The sequence below is a fragment of the Mobula hypostoma genome, chromosome 8 (assembly GCF_963921235.1).
Source record: "Mobula hypostoma chromosome 8, sMobHyp1.1, whole genome shotgun sequence".
Lineage (NCBI taxonomy): Eukaryota > Metazoa > Chordata > Chondrichthyes > Myliobatiformes > Myliobatidae > Mobula > Mobula hypostoma.
The window spans coordinates 86,161,203-86,174,905 of NC_086104.1; the positions used below are offsets into that span (position 1 = coordinate 86,161,203).

Genomic DNA, 13,703 nt, shown 5'->3' on the forward strand with positions numbered 1-13,703 from the left:
TTAAAGAACTTAAAATCACGTCCTCAAACCCGACCTCCATTAAAAACAGTAAAAAAAAATACAAGAAGGGAATATAAATATGGGGCAAAAAAGAGAAGGAAAAAAATTACATTAAATGAAAATATTGAATAAAAGATCTCCAGGTCTGTTCAAATTTAAGTGAGGGATCATAGAGATTGCTTCTAATTTTCTCCAAATTCAAGCATAATATCGTCTGAGAAAACCAAAAAAAGGTAGTTGGAGCATTAAGCTCTTTCCAATGTTGTAAGATACATCTTTTTGCCATTAAAGTAAGAAATGCAATCATTCTACGGGCTGAAGGAGAAAGATTACTGGAAATTTTAAGTAATCCAAAGATAGCAGTAATAGGGTGAGGAGAGATATCTATATTCAATACCTTTGAGATAATATTAAAAATGTCTCTCCAGAAAGTTTCCAGAGTAGGACAAGACCAAAACATATGAGTTAAAGAGGCTATCTGCCCCAGACATCTATCACAAAAAGGATTAATATGAGAATAAAAACGAGCTAATTTATCTTTGGACATATGTGCTCTATGAGCCACTTTAAATTGAATTAGGGAATGTTTAGTACAGATAGCGGAAGTATTGACTGAATGTAAAATCTGCCCCCAGTCATCCACGGAAATGATAGAACCCAATTCCTGTTCCCAATCTACCCTAATCTTATCAAATGGAGCTTTCCTAAGTTTCATAATAATATTATAAATCATAGCCGATGCACCTTTCTGACATGGATTAAGGTTAATTATAATATCTAAAATATATGTAGGAGGAAGCATTGGAAAGGAAGAAAGTATAGTACTTAGGAAATTTCTAACTTGTAGATATCTAAAAAAATGTATTCTTGATAAATTATATTTATTAGATAATTTTTCAAAAGACATAGAGAATCATCTAAAAATAAATCCAAAAACCGTGAAATACCCTTAGTCTTCCAAATTTGAAAAGCACGATCTGTGAAAGAGGGAGGAAAAAATATGTTACCTAAAATAGGAATCGCTAGCCCAAAATGGTTAAGATCAAAAAATTTTCTGAATTGAAACCAAATACGTAAGGTATATTTAACTATCGGGTTAGAGACCTGTTTGAGGCGTTTCAGATCAAAAGGAAGAGAGGAACCTAAAATAGAGCCAAGTGTATAGCGATGTTTTCAAACTCCTTTGCTTCTTCATTTTGCTGGTTGAATAACAACCTGACTTGAAGGTGCAGCTGATGTCCTGCTGTACTCTGCCTCCACTCATGGCCGTATCCTATAGCAGAAAATATAGTGGTTCACCAAAAGTGGGAGCACACAGGGAAACAGTTGGCAGATTTGCCTCTAGGAATTCTCAAAATTGTTTGTAGACCACGTGGGATCTCTGAATCAATGCTGTCTCTCTTATTAAACAACACTTGGAAAACATCAAAATAGTAAAGGTACGGAATGTAATCTGTATGAATGATTCAGTGTCTACCATCATTAATAGCTTGATGGCAGTAAATCTGATCAAGCTGGCCAAATCCCAAAGAGTAGTTTATGCTGACGTGGGTCTGCAGCAAATAGTAGGAGAAGCAACATAAGGGAAATTGAATTCCATAATCCATCTTCTGTATCCCACAATCATAGAAGAGAGTTTCATTTTACTATTAGCAACACCTGCATTGTGTGAAGTGTTTCTGGCTGTTACCACCAGTTGAGTTATATTCCACCACCATCTGTAACCTCATGTTTCTCATTCTATTATTATTGTCACCCTAAGGGGTCATTCCCAGCTCATTGAGACATTCAGAAGTGAACGCTGAAAGGTGTACTGTGTGAACTTAAAAAGTGAATACTAACCGGAGAAAAGCTATAAAATGATGTTGCACATATGGCAAGCAGCAAAGGCGGGTTGTAGTAGGTGGAACAAAGTGATCTGATGAACAAGAAACTAGATTTTCTGATTCTGTGGTCCTACTATGACAATTTTTTCAGGGGGACAATTACACAGATGGCAGGAGGAGATTATTTGGCTTGCATTCAAATATTACATGCTTTTAGTCCAAGATGGTATATAAAGCAAGTCTTTTACATGTATCCCTAGCATAAATGTTAAATAACTGCTAAAGTTATATATTTTTGTTGTATCTGGGACGCTTCTGGAGCATAAGTGTGAAGATTTTGAAAAGCAGACATGAGAAGATTGTGGTTCTAATTTATGTGCTGTAGTTTATAGAAATAGACATAGAAATATGTTTTTAATTTGGAAGTTTTGATGAATTGGAACAATTGCATTACCACAACATTAATAATTATTACTTTTAATTTAGTAAAAATTGCTGCAGAAGATATTACTCCGCTGTTACCTTCAGTTTTGGGAGAAAAGATATCAGAGGATCAGACTTCATATATGCTTCAAATCCTTTTGAAGTACATGGTAACTCAGGTATATCAAAAGTTTTAATAACATTTGTGAAGCTTCGCATTTGTCACTGAAGGGGAGTGCTCCTCTGTTGTAAATGCTGTTGTATGAAAATTTGTACTAAGAGTTTAGAAATGTACTATCATTTTGAAAAAGAGCAGAGGAGTTTCAAGGACATAAGGAACTGAACAGAGACCCTTATGGATCCACAAAATTTTCTTCACCATTCAAAAGGTTACAGCCAAAACCCTGCCTTGTGCCTTTGTTATCCACTGGATTTAAGGTTTCCTCGGTTTTTTTCCCCCTAAGAATTCAAGGAGTTTTTGATCTTAGCTTCGAGCTATCTCCACAATTAACCATCACAACCCCTTGGGAAATGAAATAAAAGATTCCCAACCACTGAATGAAGAAGATTTTCATCATCAGTCTGCAATTATGAACCTCTTAAACTGAGATCATTTCATCTGTTTTTTAGATTCTCCAGCTAGTTTCAACTCTGACAGTCTCTCTCATAATCATGTGGGTTTCGATAGGATGTCTGAATTCCTGGACTATAACCCCTTTGACCTAGTCTCACTTTATATCTAGGTCTTTTCAAAGAATAGGTGAATCAGTATGGCACAACGGGTTGAGTAGCCCTTATCCAAAATTCCAAAATTTAAAAACCTCTGAAATCCGAAATATTTTTACCATTGACATAACGTCACAAATGAAAATTCTTCAAGATGCTGGGAAGGTACCCAGGCAATGCGTATGTCTCTGCACACCACAGACATTTCTAAGAAGTGACCTCACATATGTAATAAGCAGAAGTTGATAAAAAAATAGAAAACACTGCACAAAGCGAAAAATGAACATCTTAATCAAAATTAAAAGAGTGGGTTTGTTACTCGGAGTGAACAAATGCCACTTAATGGTATGCTGATATGCTGATCATGAAACAAGCAAAGATCTATCACAACAAACTGAAAATTTAAGGGAATTGTGATTATTCAGCAGGCTGGTTGCAGAAACTTTAGAAAAAATGCAGCATTAACTTTTTAAAGATTTGTGATGATAAGTTCATTGATGAGTTTTCCAAGATTGTCGCTGATAAAAATCTAACATGCTGAACGACTACATCAGTCCATATGTGTGATGAATACGTGTAAGACAAAGACTACTTAGTGGTTATAAATTCAGAGACAGAAATCAGAGACAGAGATCTCAAGCTATCTCATGATATATTCCAAAACCTTTAAAAATCCGAAACACTTCTGGGCCGAAGCATTTTTTTAAATATAATTTTTATTGAGTTTTCAAAGTGAATACATGAAAAGATAATGTCTACCCTACCCCCTCCCCTTAACCCTTCCCCCCGATATATACTCCTACCTGAAAAATAAAAGAAAGAAAGAAAGAAGGGAAAAAAAGAACTGCCTGGATATTGGAAGGTTTCCACATGCTCCATGGGATTCAAAATAAATTTAGTATATTTATTTATTACTTTCCCCAAGGGACCAAGATCTTTATCATCGGAGCAACTAAATATGCCATCCTATCTTTTGTAAATAAGGGCGAATATTCAAAAATGTTTCATATTTATCTCTTAAATTGTAAGTAATTTTTTCGAGTGGAATAGAACCTGCCATTTCATTGTTCCAACGATTCATACTTAAATACGAATCAGATTTCCAAGTAACTGCTACAGCCTTCTTAGCTACTGCCAATGCAATTTTTATGAATTCTTTCTGATATTTATTCAATTTAAGTTTCGGTTTTATCCCTTCAATATCACCTAATAGAAATAATACAGGGTTATGTGGAAGTTGAGTTCCAGTAATTGGTTCCAATAAGACTCTTAAATTTATCCAGAAAGGTTGAATTTTAGAACAAGACCAAGTAGAATGTAAGAAAGTACCAATTTCTTGATTACACCGAAAGCATTGATCAGATAAATTTGAATTTAATCTATTTATTTTTTGTGGTGTAATATATAATTGGTGTAAAAAATTATATTGTACTAATCTAAGTTGAATGTTTATTGTATTTGTCATACTGCCAAGACAGAGTCTTGACCAATTTGTTTCCTCAATATTAATATTCAGATCTGTTTCCCATTTTTGACTTGTGGATTCCTTGTTTAATTGTCTGTTTTTGAATCAAATTATACATACAAGAAATAAATTTTTTAATTTTTCCTTTTTGAATTAAAATTTCAATTCAATTTCATTGGATTTTGGCAAAAACATTGTTTGACCCAGTTTGCCTTTTAAGTAAGCCCTTAATTGAAGGTAACAAAAGAAAGTGTTATTTGATATTTTATATTTATTCTTTAGTTGTTCAAATGACATCAATATACCTCGTTCATAACAGTCTCCTATAGATCTAATCCCTTCTTGGTACCAATTATATAAAAGTTGATTATCCATTGTAAAAGGAATAAGTCTGTTTTGGAACAAAGGTCTCCTTGCTAACTAAGATTTCTTTATTTCATTATCAACATTTATCTTATTCCATAGATCAATCAAATGTTTTAATATAGGAGATTCTTTTCCCGTATTCATTTAGATTCCCATTTATATATAAAACCTTCGGGTGTATTTTCTCCTGTCTTATCTAATTCTATTCTAATCCATGCTGGTTTTCGATCATCAAAGAAAGATGCAATAAATCTAAGTTGATTTGCTTTATAACAATTCTTAAAGTTTGGAAGTTGTAACCCTCCTAACTCAAATTTACACGTCAATTTTTCCAGTGATATTCTTGACATCTTACCTTTCCAAAGAAATTTTCTCACACATTTATTTAACTCTTGAAAAAATTTCTGTGGCAATTGTATTGGTAATGTTTGAAACAAATACTGTATTCTAGGAAATATATTCATTTTTACAACATTGACTCTACCCACTAATGTTATTGGTAGTATCATCCATTTGTCAAGATCTTCTTGAATTTTTTTCAGTAGCGGTAAATAATTAAATTTATATAAATATTTTACATCGTTATCAAGTCTTATACCTAAATACTTTATACCATTTACCGGCCATCTAAATTGGGTTGCTAATCGACATTGGCTATAGTCTCCTTTAGTAAGAGGTAAAATTTCACTTTTATCCCAATTTATTTTATACCCTGATACTTTCCCATATTCATCCAATCTAGAAGATAATTTATGTAACGAATGCTGTGGGTTTGTTAAGTAAATCAAAACATCATCAGCAAAAAGATTCATTTTATATTCCTCCTAATTAACTCTAAAACCCATAATATCTGGATCAATTCTAATTAGTTCTGCTAATGGCTCTATCGCCAGTACAAGTGAAGCAGGTGATAATGGACAACCTTGTCTAGTTGACTTTTTTAACTGGAATGGTGTTGAAATTTGAGTATTTGTCACTACTTTAGCATTAGGGTTAGTACTTAAAGTCTTAATCCAGTTTATAAAAGATATTCCTAACCCATATTTTTCTAATACTTTTAATAAAAAATCCCACTCCAATCTATCAAATGCTTTTTCCTGCATCCAAGACTACTACTATACTCACCTCCTCCTTTTTTGTACCAAATGAATTATACTGAGTAGCTGAGTTACATTATCTGCCAATTGTCTATTTTTATTAAATCCTGTTTGATCCATATGTATTAATTTTGCTAAATATTTAGATAATCTATTCGATAAAATTTTTGCTATTATTTTATAATCCATGTTCAACAAAGAAATAGGTCTGTATGATGCTGGTTTTAAAGGATCCCTGTCTTTTTTTGACAATACTATTACAATCGCTGTTGAAAAAGATTCTGGGAGTTTATGTATTTTTTTCTGCTTGACGTATTAACTCCATAAAGGGAGGAAATAATAAACCTTTAAACTTTTTATAAAATTCAAGTGGAAAACCATCTTTTCCTGGAGATTTATTACTTTGGAGTGATCCTAAAGCTTCTTCAACTTCTTTTAATGTAAAAGGCATATCTAATCCCTTCTGTTCTTCAGAATTCAATTTTGGAAGAGTTACTTGTGATAAAAATCTTTCTATCTCATTAACATCATTTTGTGATTCTGATTGATATAATTCAGAATAGAAACTTTTGAAGGTTTCATTAATTTCTAAAGGTTTATAAGTAATTTTATTTGCACTTGTTCTAATTGCATTTATCATTTTGGAAGCTTGTTCTGTTTTCAACTGCCAAGCAAGAATTTTATGTGCTCTCTCACCTAACTGATAATACCTTTGCTTATGATTGCTTTGTCCATTCTGTATGTCTGAAGCATATTACATTGTAACTTCTTATTGACAAGTTGCCTTCGTTTTTCTTCTGTCATATGTCTTTGAGATTCTTTTTCTAATTTTGTAATCTCTTTTTCCAATTGATCTAGTTCTGCCATATATTCTTTCTTAATTTTAGACGTATAACTTATTATCTGACCCCTCAAATATGCTTTCATCGCATCCCATAGTATAAATTTATCATCCACTGAATGAGAGTTTGTATCCAAAAAAAATTGGATCTGCTTTTTCATAAAATCACAAAAATCTTGACGTTTTAATAATGTTGAATTAAATCTCCATCTATAAGCCACTTCTTCCTTATCAGTCATTATTATTGTCATTAATAGAGGAGAATGATCTGACAATATTCTTGCTTTATATTCCATATTTTCCCTCTGTGTTGAATATGCATTGATAATAGGAAAAGATCTATCCTTGAGTAAGTTTTGTGTCTATTAGAATAGAACAAATAGTCTCTTTCTTTAGGATTAATTCTTCTCCATATATCAATCAAATTTATATCTTTCATCAATGATAAAGTTAGTTTTACTACCTTCGATTTTGTGACAGCCTTAGTTGATCTATCTAAGACTGGGTCTAGGCAAAAATTAAAATCTCCTCCTGTTAATATTTTTTCATGTGCATCAGCCAAATTCAAAAAAGCTTCTTGTATGAATTTTGCATCATTTTCATTTGGTGTATAAATATTCATGAAAGTCCATAATTCAGAAAAAAGTTGACAGTGTATAATCACATATCTCCCCACAGAATCGGTTATTACATTTTGTATTCTAATTGGTAACATTTTATTGATCAAAATTGCTACACCCCTCACTTTTGAATTAAATGAAGCTGCAACAACACTACCCACCCAATCTCTCTTTAATTTCTGATGTTCTGTTTCTGTTAAATGCGTTCCCTGTAAGAAGGCTAAATCTAGCTTCATTTTCTTAATATGTGTTAAGATTCTTTTTCTTTTCACTGGTCCATTAAGCCCGTTAACACTAAAACTCAAAAAATTCAATAAATTAGTCATTATTCTTAACAAAGTTGCTCCAATCAAAAACATTACTTAGCTTCTCAACTCTCATAGCTCCTTGGGGAATCTCTTTGAACTTCACCATGTTGCTATGTGTTTCCCTCCCAATCATCCAGGCAAAAAGGAAGAAATAAAAGATAGATATGAAACAAAAAGAGAAAGCTGACACGAAGCTGGGCGGCAGTGTTAGCTGTGAGGAGGATGCTAAGAGGATGCAGGGTGACTTGGATAGGTTGGGTGAGTGGGCAAATTCATGGCAGATGCAATTTAATGTGGATAAATGTGAAGTTATCCACTTTGGTGGCAAAAATAGGAAAACAGATTATTATCTGAATGGTGGCCGATTAGGAAAAGGGAAGGTGCAACGAGACCTGGGTGTCATTATACACCAGTCATTGAAAGTGGGCATGCAGGTACAGCAGGCAGTGAAAAAGGCGAATGGTATGCTGGCATTTATAGCAAGAGGATTCGAGTACAGGAGCAGGGAGGTACTACTGCAGTTGTACAAGGCCTTGGTGAGACCACACCTGGAGTATTGTGTGCAGTTTTGGTCCCCTAATCTGAGGAAAGACATCCTTGCCATAGAGGGAGTACAAAGAAGGTTCACCAGATTGATTGCTGGGATGGCAGGACTTTCATATGAAGAAAGACTGGATGAACTAGGCTTGTACTCATTGGAATTTAGAAGATTGAGGGGGGATCTGACTGAAACGTATAAAATCCTAAAGGGATTGGACAGGCTAGATGCAGGAAGATTGTTCCCGATGTTGGAGAAGTCCAGAACGAGGGGTCACAGTTTGAGGATAAGGGGGAAGCCTTTTAGGACTGAGATTAGGAAAAACTTCTTCACACAGAGAGTGGTGAATCTGTGGAATGCTCTGCCACAGGAAACAGTTGAGGCCAGTTCATTGGCTATATTTAAGAGAGAGTTAGATATGGCCCTTGTGGCTACGGGGGTCAGGGGGAATGGAGGGAAGGCTGGTGCAGGGTTCTGAGTTGGATGGTCAGCCATGATCATAATAAATGGCGGTACAAGCTTGAAGGGCCGATTGGCCTACTCCTGCACCTATTTTCTATGTTTCTATGTATAACAAAATACCCCCCCTACTAATGTTGTGAATGAAAAGATACACAACACTACCCCCCTCCATTTTGCAGGTCGTGGCTATTGCCACGCTTGCACACATGAATAGCGTAGCGATTGGTCAGTATTTCTTCCAGCTCCCCGTAACAAAAAATTGTGTGTGTGTGTGTGTGTGTGTGTGTATATATATATATAATTAATATCACTATTCCCAGCTAATATTCCTCAAATTTTAACCTTTCTTCCCCTCCCTCATATAATTAATAAGATATTTATATATTTATCCGCCTTTAAAAATCCAGCAGGTCTATTCCTTGACCCAGTCTTCATCTTCAATCCATCTCGCTCCCCTGGGTTTGTTCTTGTATCTGGTGAATATTCAAAGAATCTTGCACAAACTCCTCCGCTTTCCGGTTTGTCAAAAAATCTTTTTCCTCCGCCAGCCAAAAAAATCTTCAAGGTTGCAGGATAACGCAATATAAATTGATAACTGTGATCCCATAGGACTTTTCTCACTGGATTAAATTTCTTCCTTCTCTTCGAAAGCTCATAACTTATGTCAGGGTAGAAAAAATTTTCTTCCCTTCTATCATCAATGGCCCTTTCTATTCTTGGCAGCTTGGGCAGCCGCCTGTAGAATCCTTTCTTTGTCTTGAAATCTTAAGAATTTTATTAAAATTGATCGTGGATATTGGTCATCTTGTGGTTTTGGTCTTAGAGCTCTATGCGCCCGCTCTATTTCAATTGATCGGTCTTCCTCTTTCATTTGCAAAGTTTCCGGGATCCATCTTTGAAAAAAATTCTATTGGATTGTCTCCCTCTATACCTTCTTTAAGACCAACAATCTTAATATTATTTCATCCACAAAAATTTTCCAACACGTCCACTTTCTCCAACAGTCGATTTCTTTCCGTTTTCCAGACAAGCATATCATTTTCTGTTTTTTCCACTCTGTCGTTAATTTGCTCCATTGTTCTTTCCAACTTTTGAAGTTTCTTATCCATTTTTTCCTGTCTTTTCATAGCTTTATCATAGCACATCTTCATGTCTGTAAACTCTGTTCTTAATTTTCTTAGTTCAGCCGTTACTTGCAATAAAGCCTCTCTTATGTCTCCATCGCATCCTTTACTGCCAGTCTGTTCCAGTTCTTCCTCCTCTTCATCATCATCTCTGCGGAATCCAATTCTGACTCTGAGTGACTTTCACTTGCAGTGGCCGTCGGTTCTTTTAGTTTGAGTTGTATCGATTTCGCATGCCAACTTCTTTGCGCATGCGCAATTCCGGCATCTTTTTCCCAGGGACCGCTCCCGCCACCATTGCTCCCTGTTCTTCTATGCCACAGATAAAATGCGTCTCCTCCGAAGGAAATCCAACCTGAATCCGAGGCTCCATTGCTGCAGTAGGCCCTTTTTTCTTCCCATCTCGCAGCGACTTCGCAACAACAGATTTCTTCTGTTGCGGTTTACGAGGCATATCGTAAAATAGTCTTGAGAAGCTTATAAGTAGTTTTCGGAAAGTATTTATTAACTTTATTTTGATTAAGCGGTACTTTGCTGATTTTTTTACGGGAGAGCTGGATTTACACGTCTCAATCCCACGTCATCACGTGACTCCCCCCCCCCCAGCCTAAGCATTTTTGATAAGGGGTGGTCAACCTGTATAATAATTTGACCCAGTGTAAAAGCTGACTTTCAGTATCCTTTGTGTTGCATTTTTCTGCTGTTAATCAGCATTGCAAATCATTCTTTTTCAAGTGTGTCCCTAATTTCCTTTTGAAAACATGTTTTTCTCCATTTAGAGACAGAAAGTTGCCGATCATAACTAGGTTCCAGATATTGATTAAAAAGTAAGCTTTTGACTTCATTTCTGCTACTTGTGGAAGGTACCACCTCTTTTACACTTAACCTTTAGCTGAAATCTTGTGTATACGTGAAGGATCTTGACCAGAAATGTCAACTACTCATTTCCCTCCATTGATGTTACTTATCCCACTGAGTTCCTCCGGCATCTTGTAAGTTTCTCCAGATTTCAGCAACTGCAGTCTCTTGTGTCTCCACCTTGATATGCAGTTGTCAGACACATTCTTGCACCCAGTACTGAGCATTTGCCATATTCCAGTCCCCTGGCACTACCTCTGCAACTATAGTCAATGGGAAGAATATGGAATAAACCTTCTAGAACCTCCACCCCAGTTCAAATAGCAAAGTAGGATGCATTGCATCTAGACCTGACATTCATTTCAATACATCCAGTCTTTCTGGACCCTCAGAATTGGTGTTCACCCTATTGGTCGTCTCTCTTTCCGCTTACTGAGATTTGGCCTTACCATCCGAGGAATTAATCTAGTGAAATCATGTGTTGTAGTGTCTCCAAAGCATGTACAGTACTGTGCAAAAGTATTAGGCACATATACATAGCCAGGTGTCTTAGATTTTTGCACAGCACCGTATTTGTCAATGTGGAGCAGCGAATGAATTTGTAAATCTGGCAGGAGCAAAGGATGTTGGGAATGGTGAGGGTGGAGTGCTGCAGGAGGAGTGTAGTTACAGGTGGCAGTGAAGGAGTACTAGGAGTGGGGATGTGGGATTGCACAGGTGCAGACACACCCAGACATGAGACACCAGGCAAGGTCATTTGATTCCAAACAATTAGTTTATTGATCCTTACAGAATGTCTATCTGATGGCCCCTGCTCCCACTCTTCTCCTTTCCCCTTCCCCTTTCCCAACCAGCATCCCCCTTTCCCTGCCCCCTTCCCACACTCAGTCCACAATAGAAACCCATATCTGAATCAGGTTTATCATCACTCACATATGTCATGAAATTTTATATTTTATGGCAGCAGTTCAGTGCAATACATGGAATTATGACAGTACTCTGCAGAAGTATTAAGCACCCTGCTCAACATCTTTTTGTGCTGTGTCGTATGACCATGATTGTTCTTAGGAAATTTCTCTGCAGAAGTGGTTTGCCATTGCCTTCTTCTGGACAGTGTATTTTGCAAGAGGGTGACCTCAGCCATTGTCAATACTCTTCATAAATTGCCTGGCGTCAGTGGTCACATAACTAGGGCTTGTGATGAAGACCAGTTGCACATACGACCATCCACCATCTGCTTCCATAGCTTCACGTGGCTCTGATCGGGGTGGACAGAGCTAAGCAGGTTCTACAACATATCCAAGAGCATCCTGCAGACTAGCGGAGAGAAGGAGCGCCTTACACATCCTTTGGTAGAGACATATCTTGACCCTGCCACCCATTTATGCAGCCTAGATATGTATATCTTGTTAAAGCTTTTGTATGGTACTACATGTCCTTGAGACTGGAGATCAAAATTGGACATAATACTCTTGACTTGCTCTCTCTGAAGCCCTGTACAATTTGGAGGGCTTTACAGTTTTGTCTACAAAACAAGCATCCAGACAGTTCTTAATAATTGCAGGATACCTCAGTCAAAACCTGCAGGATGTTTTATTCATATTCCATCAATATGTCACCTTGGTCACGAGGGAAACAAACAAACTGGACCATATTTACACAAACAGACATGGGACTTACGAGTATCCTATGCCCTCATCTTAGCCTTTCCAACCACATCGCCATAATGTTAATCCCAGCATACCGACCGCTGCTGAAAATGGAGAAACCGATCAAAAGGACCATCACTGAGCCAGTCTCTGTGCTTCAGCACTGTTGTGAATAGACTATCTCTGACAGATGTTCAAGGCGGCCACCACAAACTGAGAAGATACAGATTACTCAAAGAAAATAGCGTCACCTGTATGAGTGTTGCCTCCCTCCCTGGAATCCTAAACATCTGTTATGCACGCTTCGCAGCACGCAACACAATGCTGGTCACGAAAGTTAATCCCCTCCCAGATGAGCAGCCACTGTCTGTAACAGCAGCAGACATGAGAAGGACTCTGCAGAGAGTCAACCCCCATAAGGTTGCTGGGTCAGACAATATCCCAGACATTGTACTCAGAGAGTGTGCACGAGTTCGCTTATGTGTTGATGGACATCTTCAGCAACACTTCACTCATTCAGGCTGCTGTCTACACATTCTTCAAATCAGCCACCATCACCCTGTACCAAATAATTCTACAGTTTCAGACCTAAGCAGCTACCACCCATTAGCAATGACGCCAATCATCATGAAGCACTTTGAATGGCTGATAATGGCACATATAAGAAAACTCAATTTGTTCCACACTGGACCACCCTACGACAGGTGCCACAGCGTCTGTAATGCACCTGGCTCTGACACACCTAGAAAACAATGACACTTATATCAGAAAGCTGTCTCTGGATTTCATTTCAGCATTCAACACTATTGTCCCACAAACCTTGGTGGGGAAAAAAACTCCTATTCCTAGGTTTAAATATATCACTGTGCCACTGGGTGTTGGACTTCCTAACCAACAGACCTCAAATATTCAGGTTGCACAACCGCTCCTCCCTCCTCGTCATTCTTAACATAGGTGCCCACCAGGACTGTATGCTGAACCTATTGCTGTACACTCTGCTCACGCATAACTGCATGACCAAACACCCGAGTAATCGCATTGTCAAATCTGCTAATGGCTCATCACCGGCAACGATGAGATGGCCTACAGAGAAGAGGTGGTAGAGCTTGAGGTCTGATGCCAGGCAAATAACCTCTTCTTCAGTGTTAACAAGGTAAAGGAGATGATTAGCATCGTGCCCAATGTTTGTCCCGTTGACATCATCACCAAAACAGAAGATTTGGTCATTGTTCTATTACCTACTGTGTGTTGCAATTGAGTTTGCACTTCAGAAGTGAAGTTGGATTCCATGGCAAGTTAGTGATAGGGCTGTCTGGATATGAGCCCTTGAATTTATTCTAATAAACACTTTTAATGAAGAAGTAAGGATCTTTTATTTTATCTTATAGTACTACAATGAT

General features: G+C 37.0%; 1 protein-coding gene across 6 annotated transcripts in view; it reads left to right on the top strand.

The window, feature by feature from the left end:
* Positions 1-13,703, top strand: part of ralgapa2 (Ral GTPase activating protein catalytic subunit alpha 2) — a 538,758-nt gene that overhangs the window by 149,937 nt on the left and 375,118 nt on the right. For all 6 annotated transcript variants that reach the window (XM_063056244.1, XM_063056246.1, XM_063056245.1 and 3 more), the window contains exon 7: positions 2,313-2,428. In XM_063056244.1, coding sequence (XP_062912314.1) covers positions 2,313-2,428 — 116 coding nt within the window. The remainder of the gene's footprint in view (positions 1-2,312; positions 2,429-13,703) is intronic.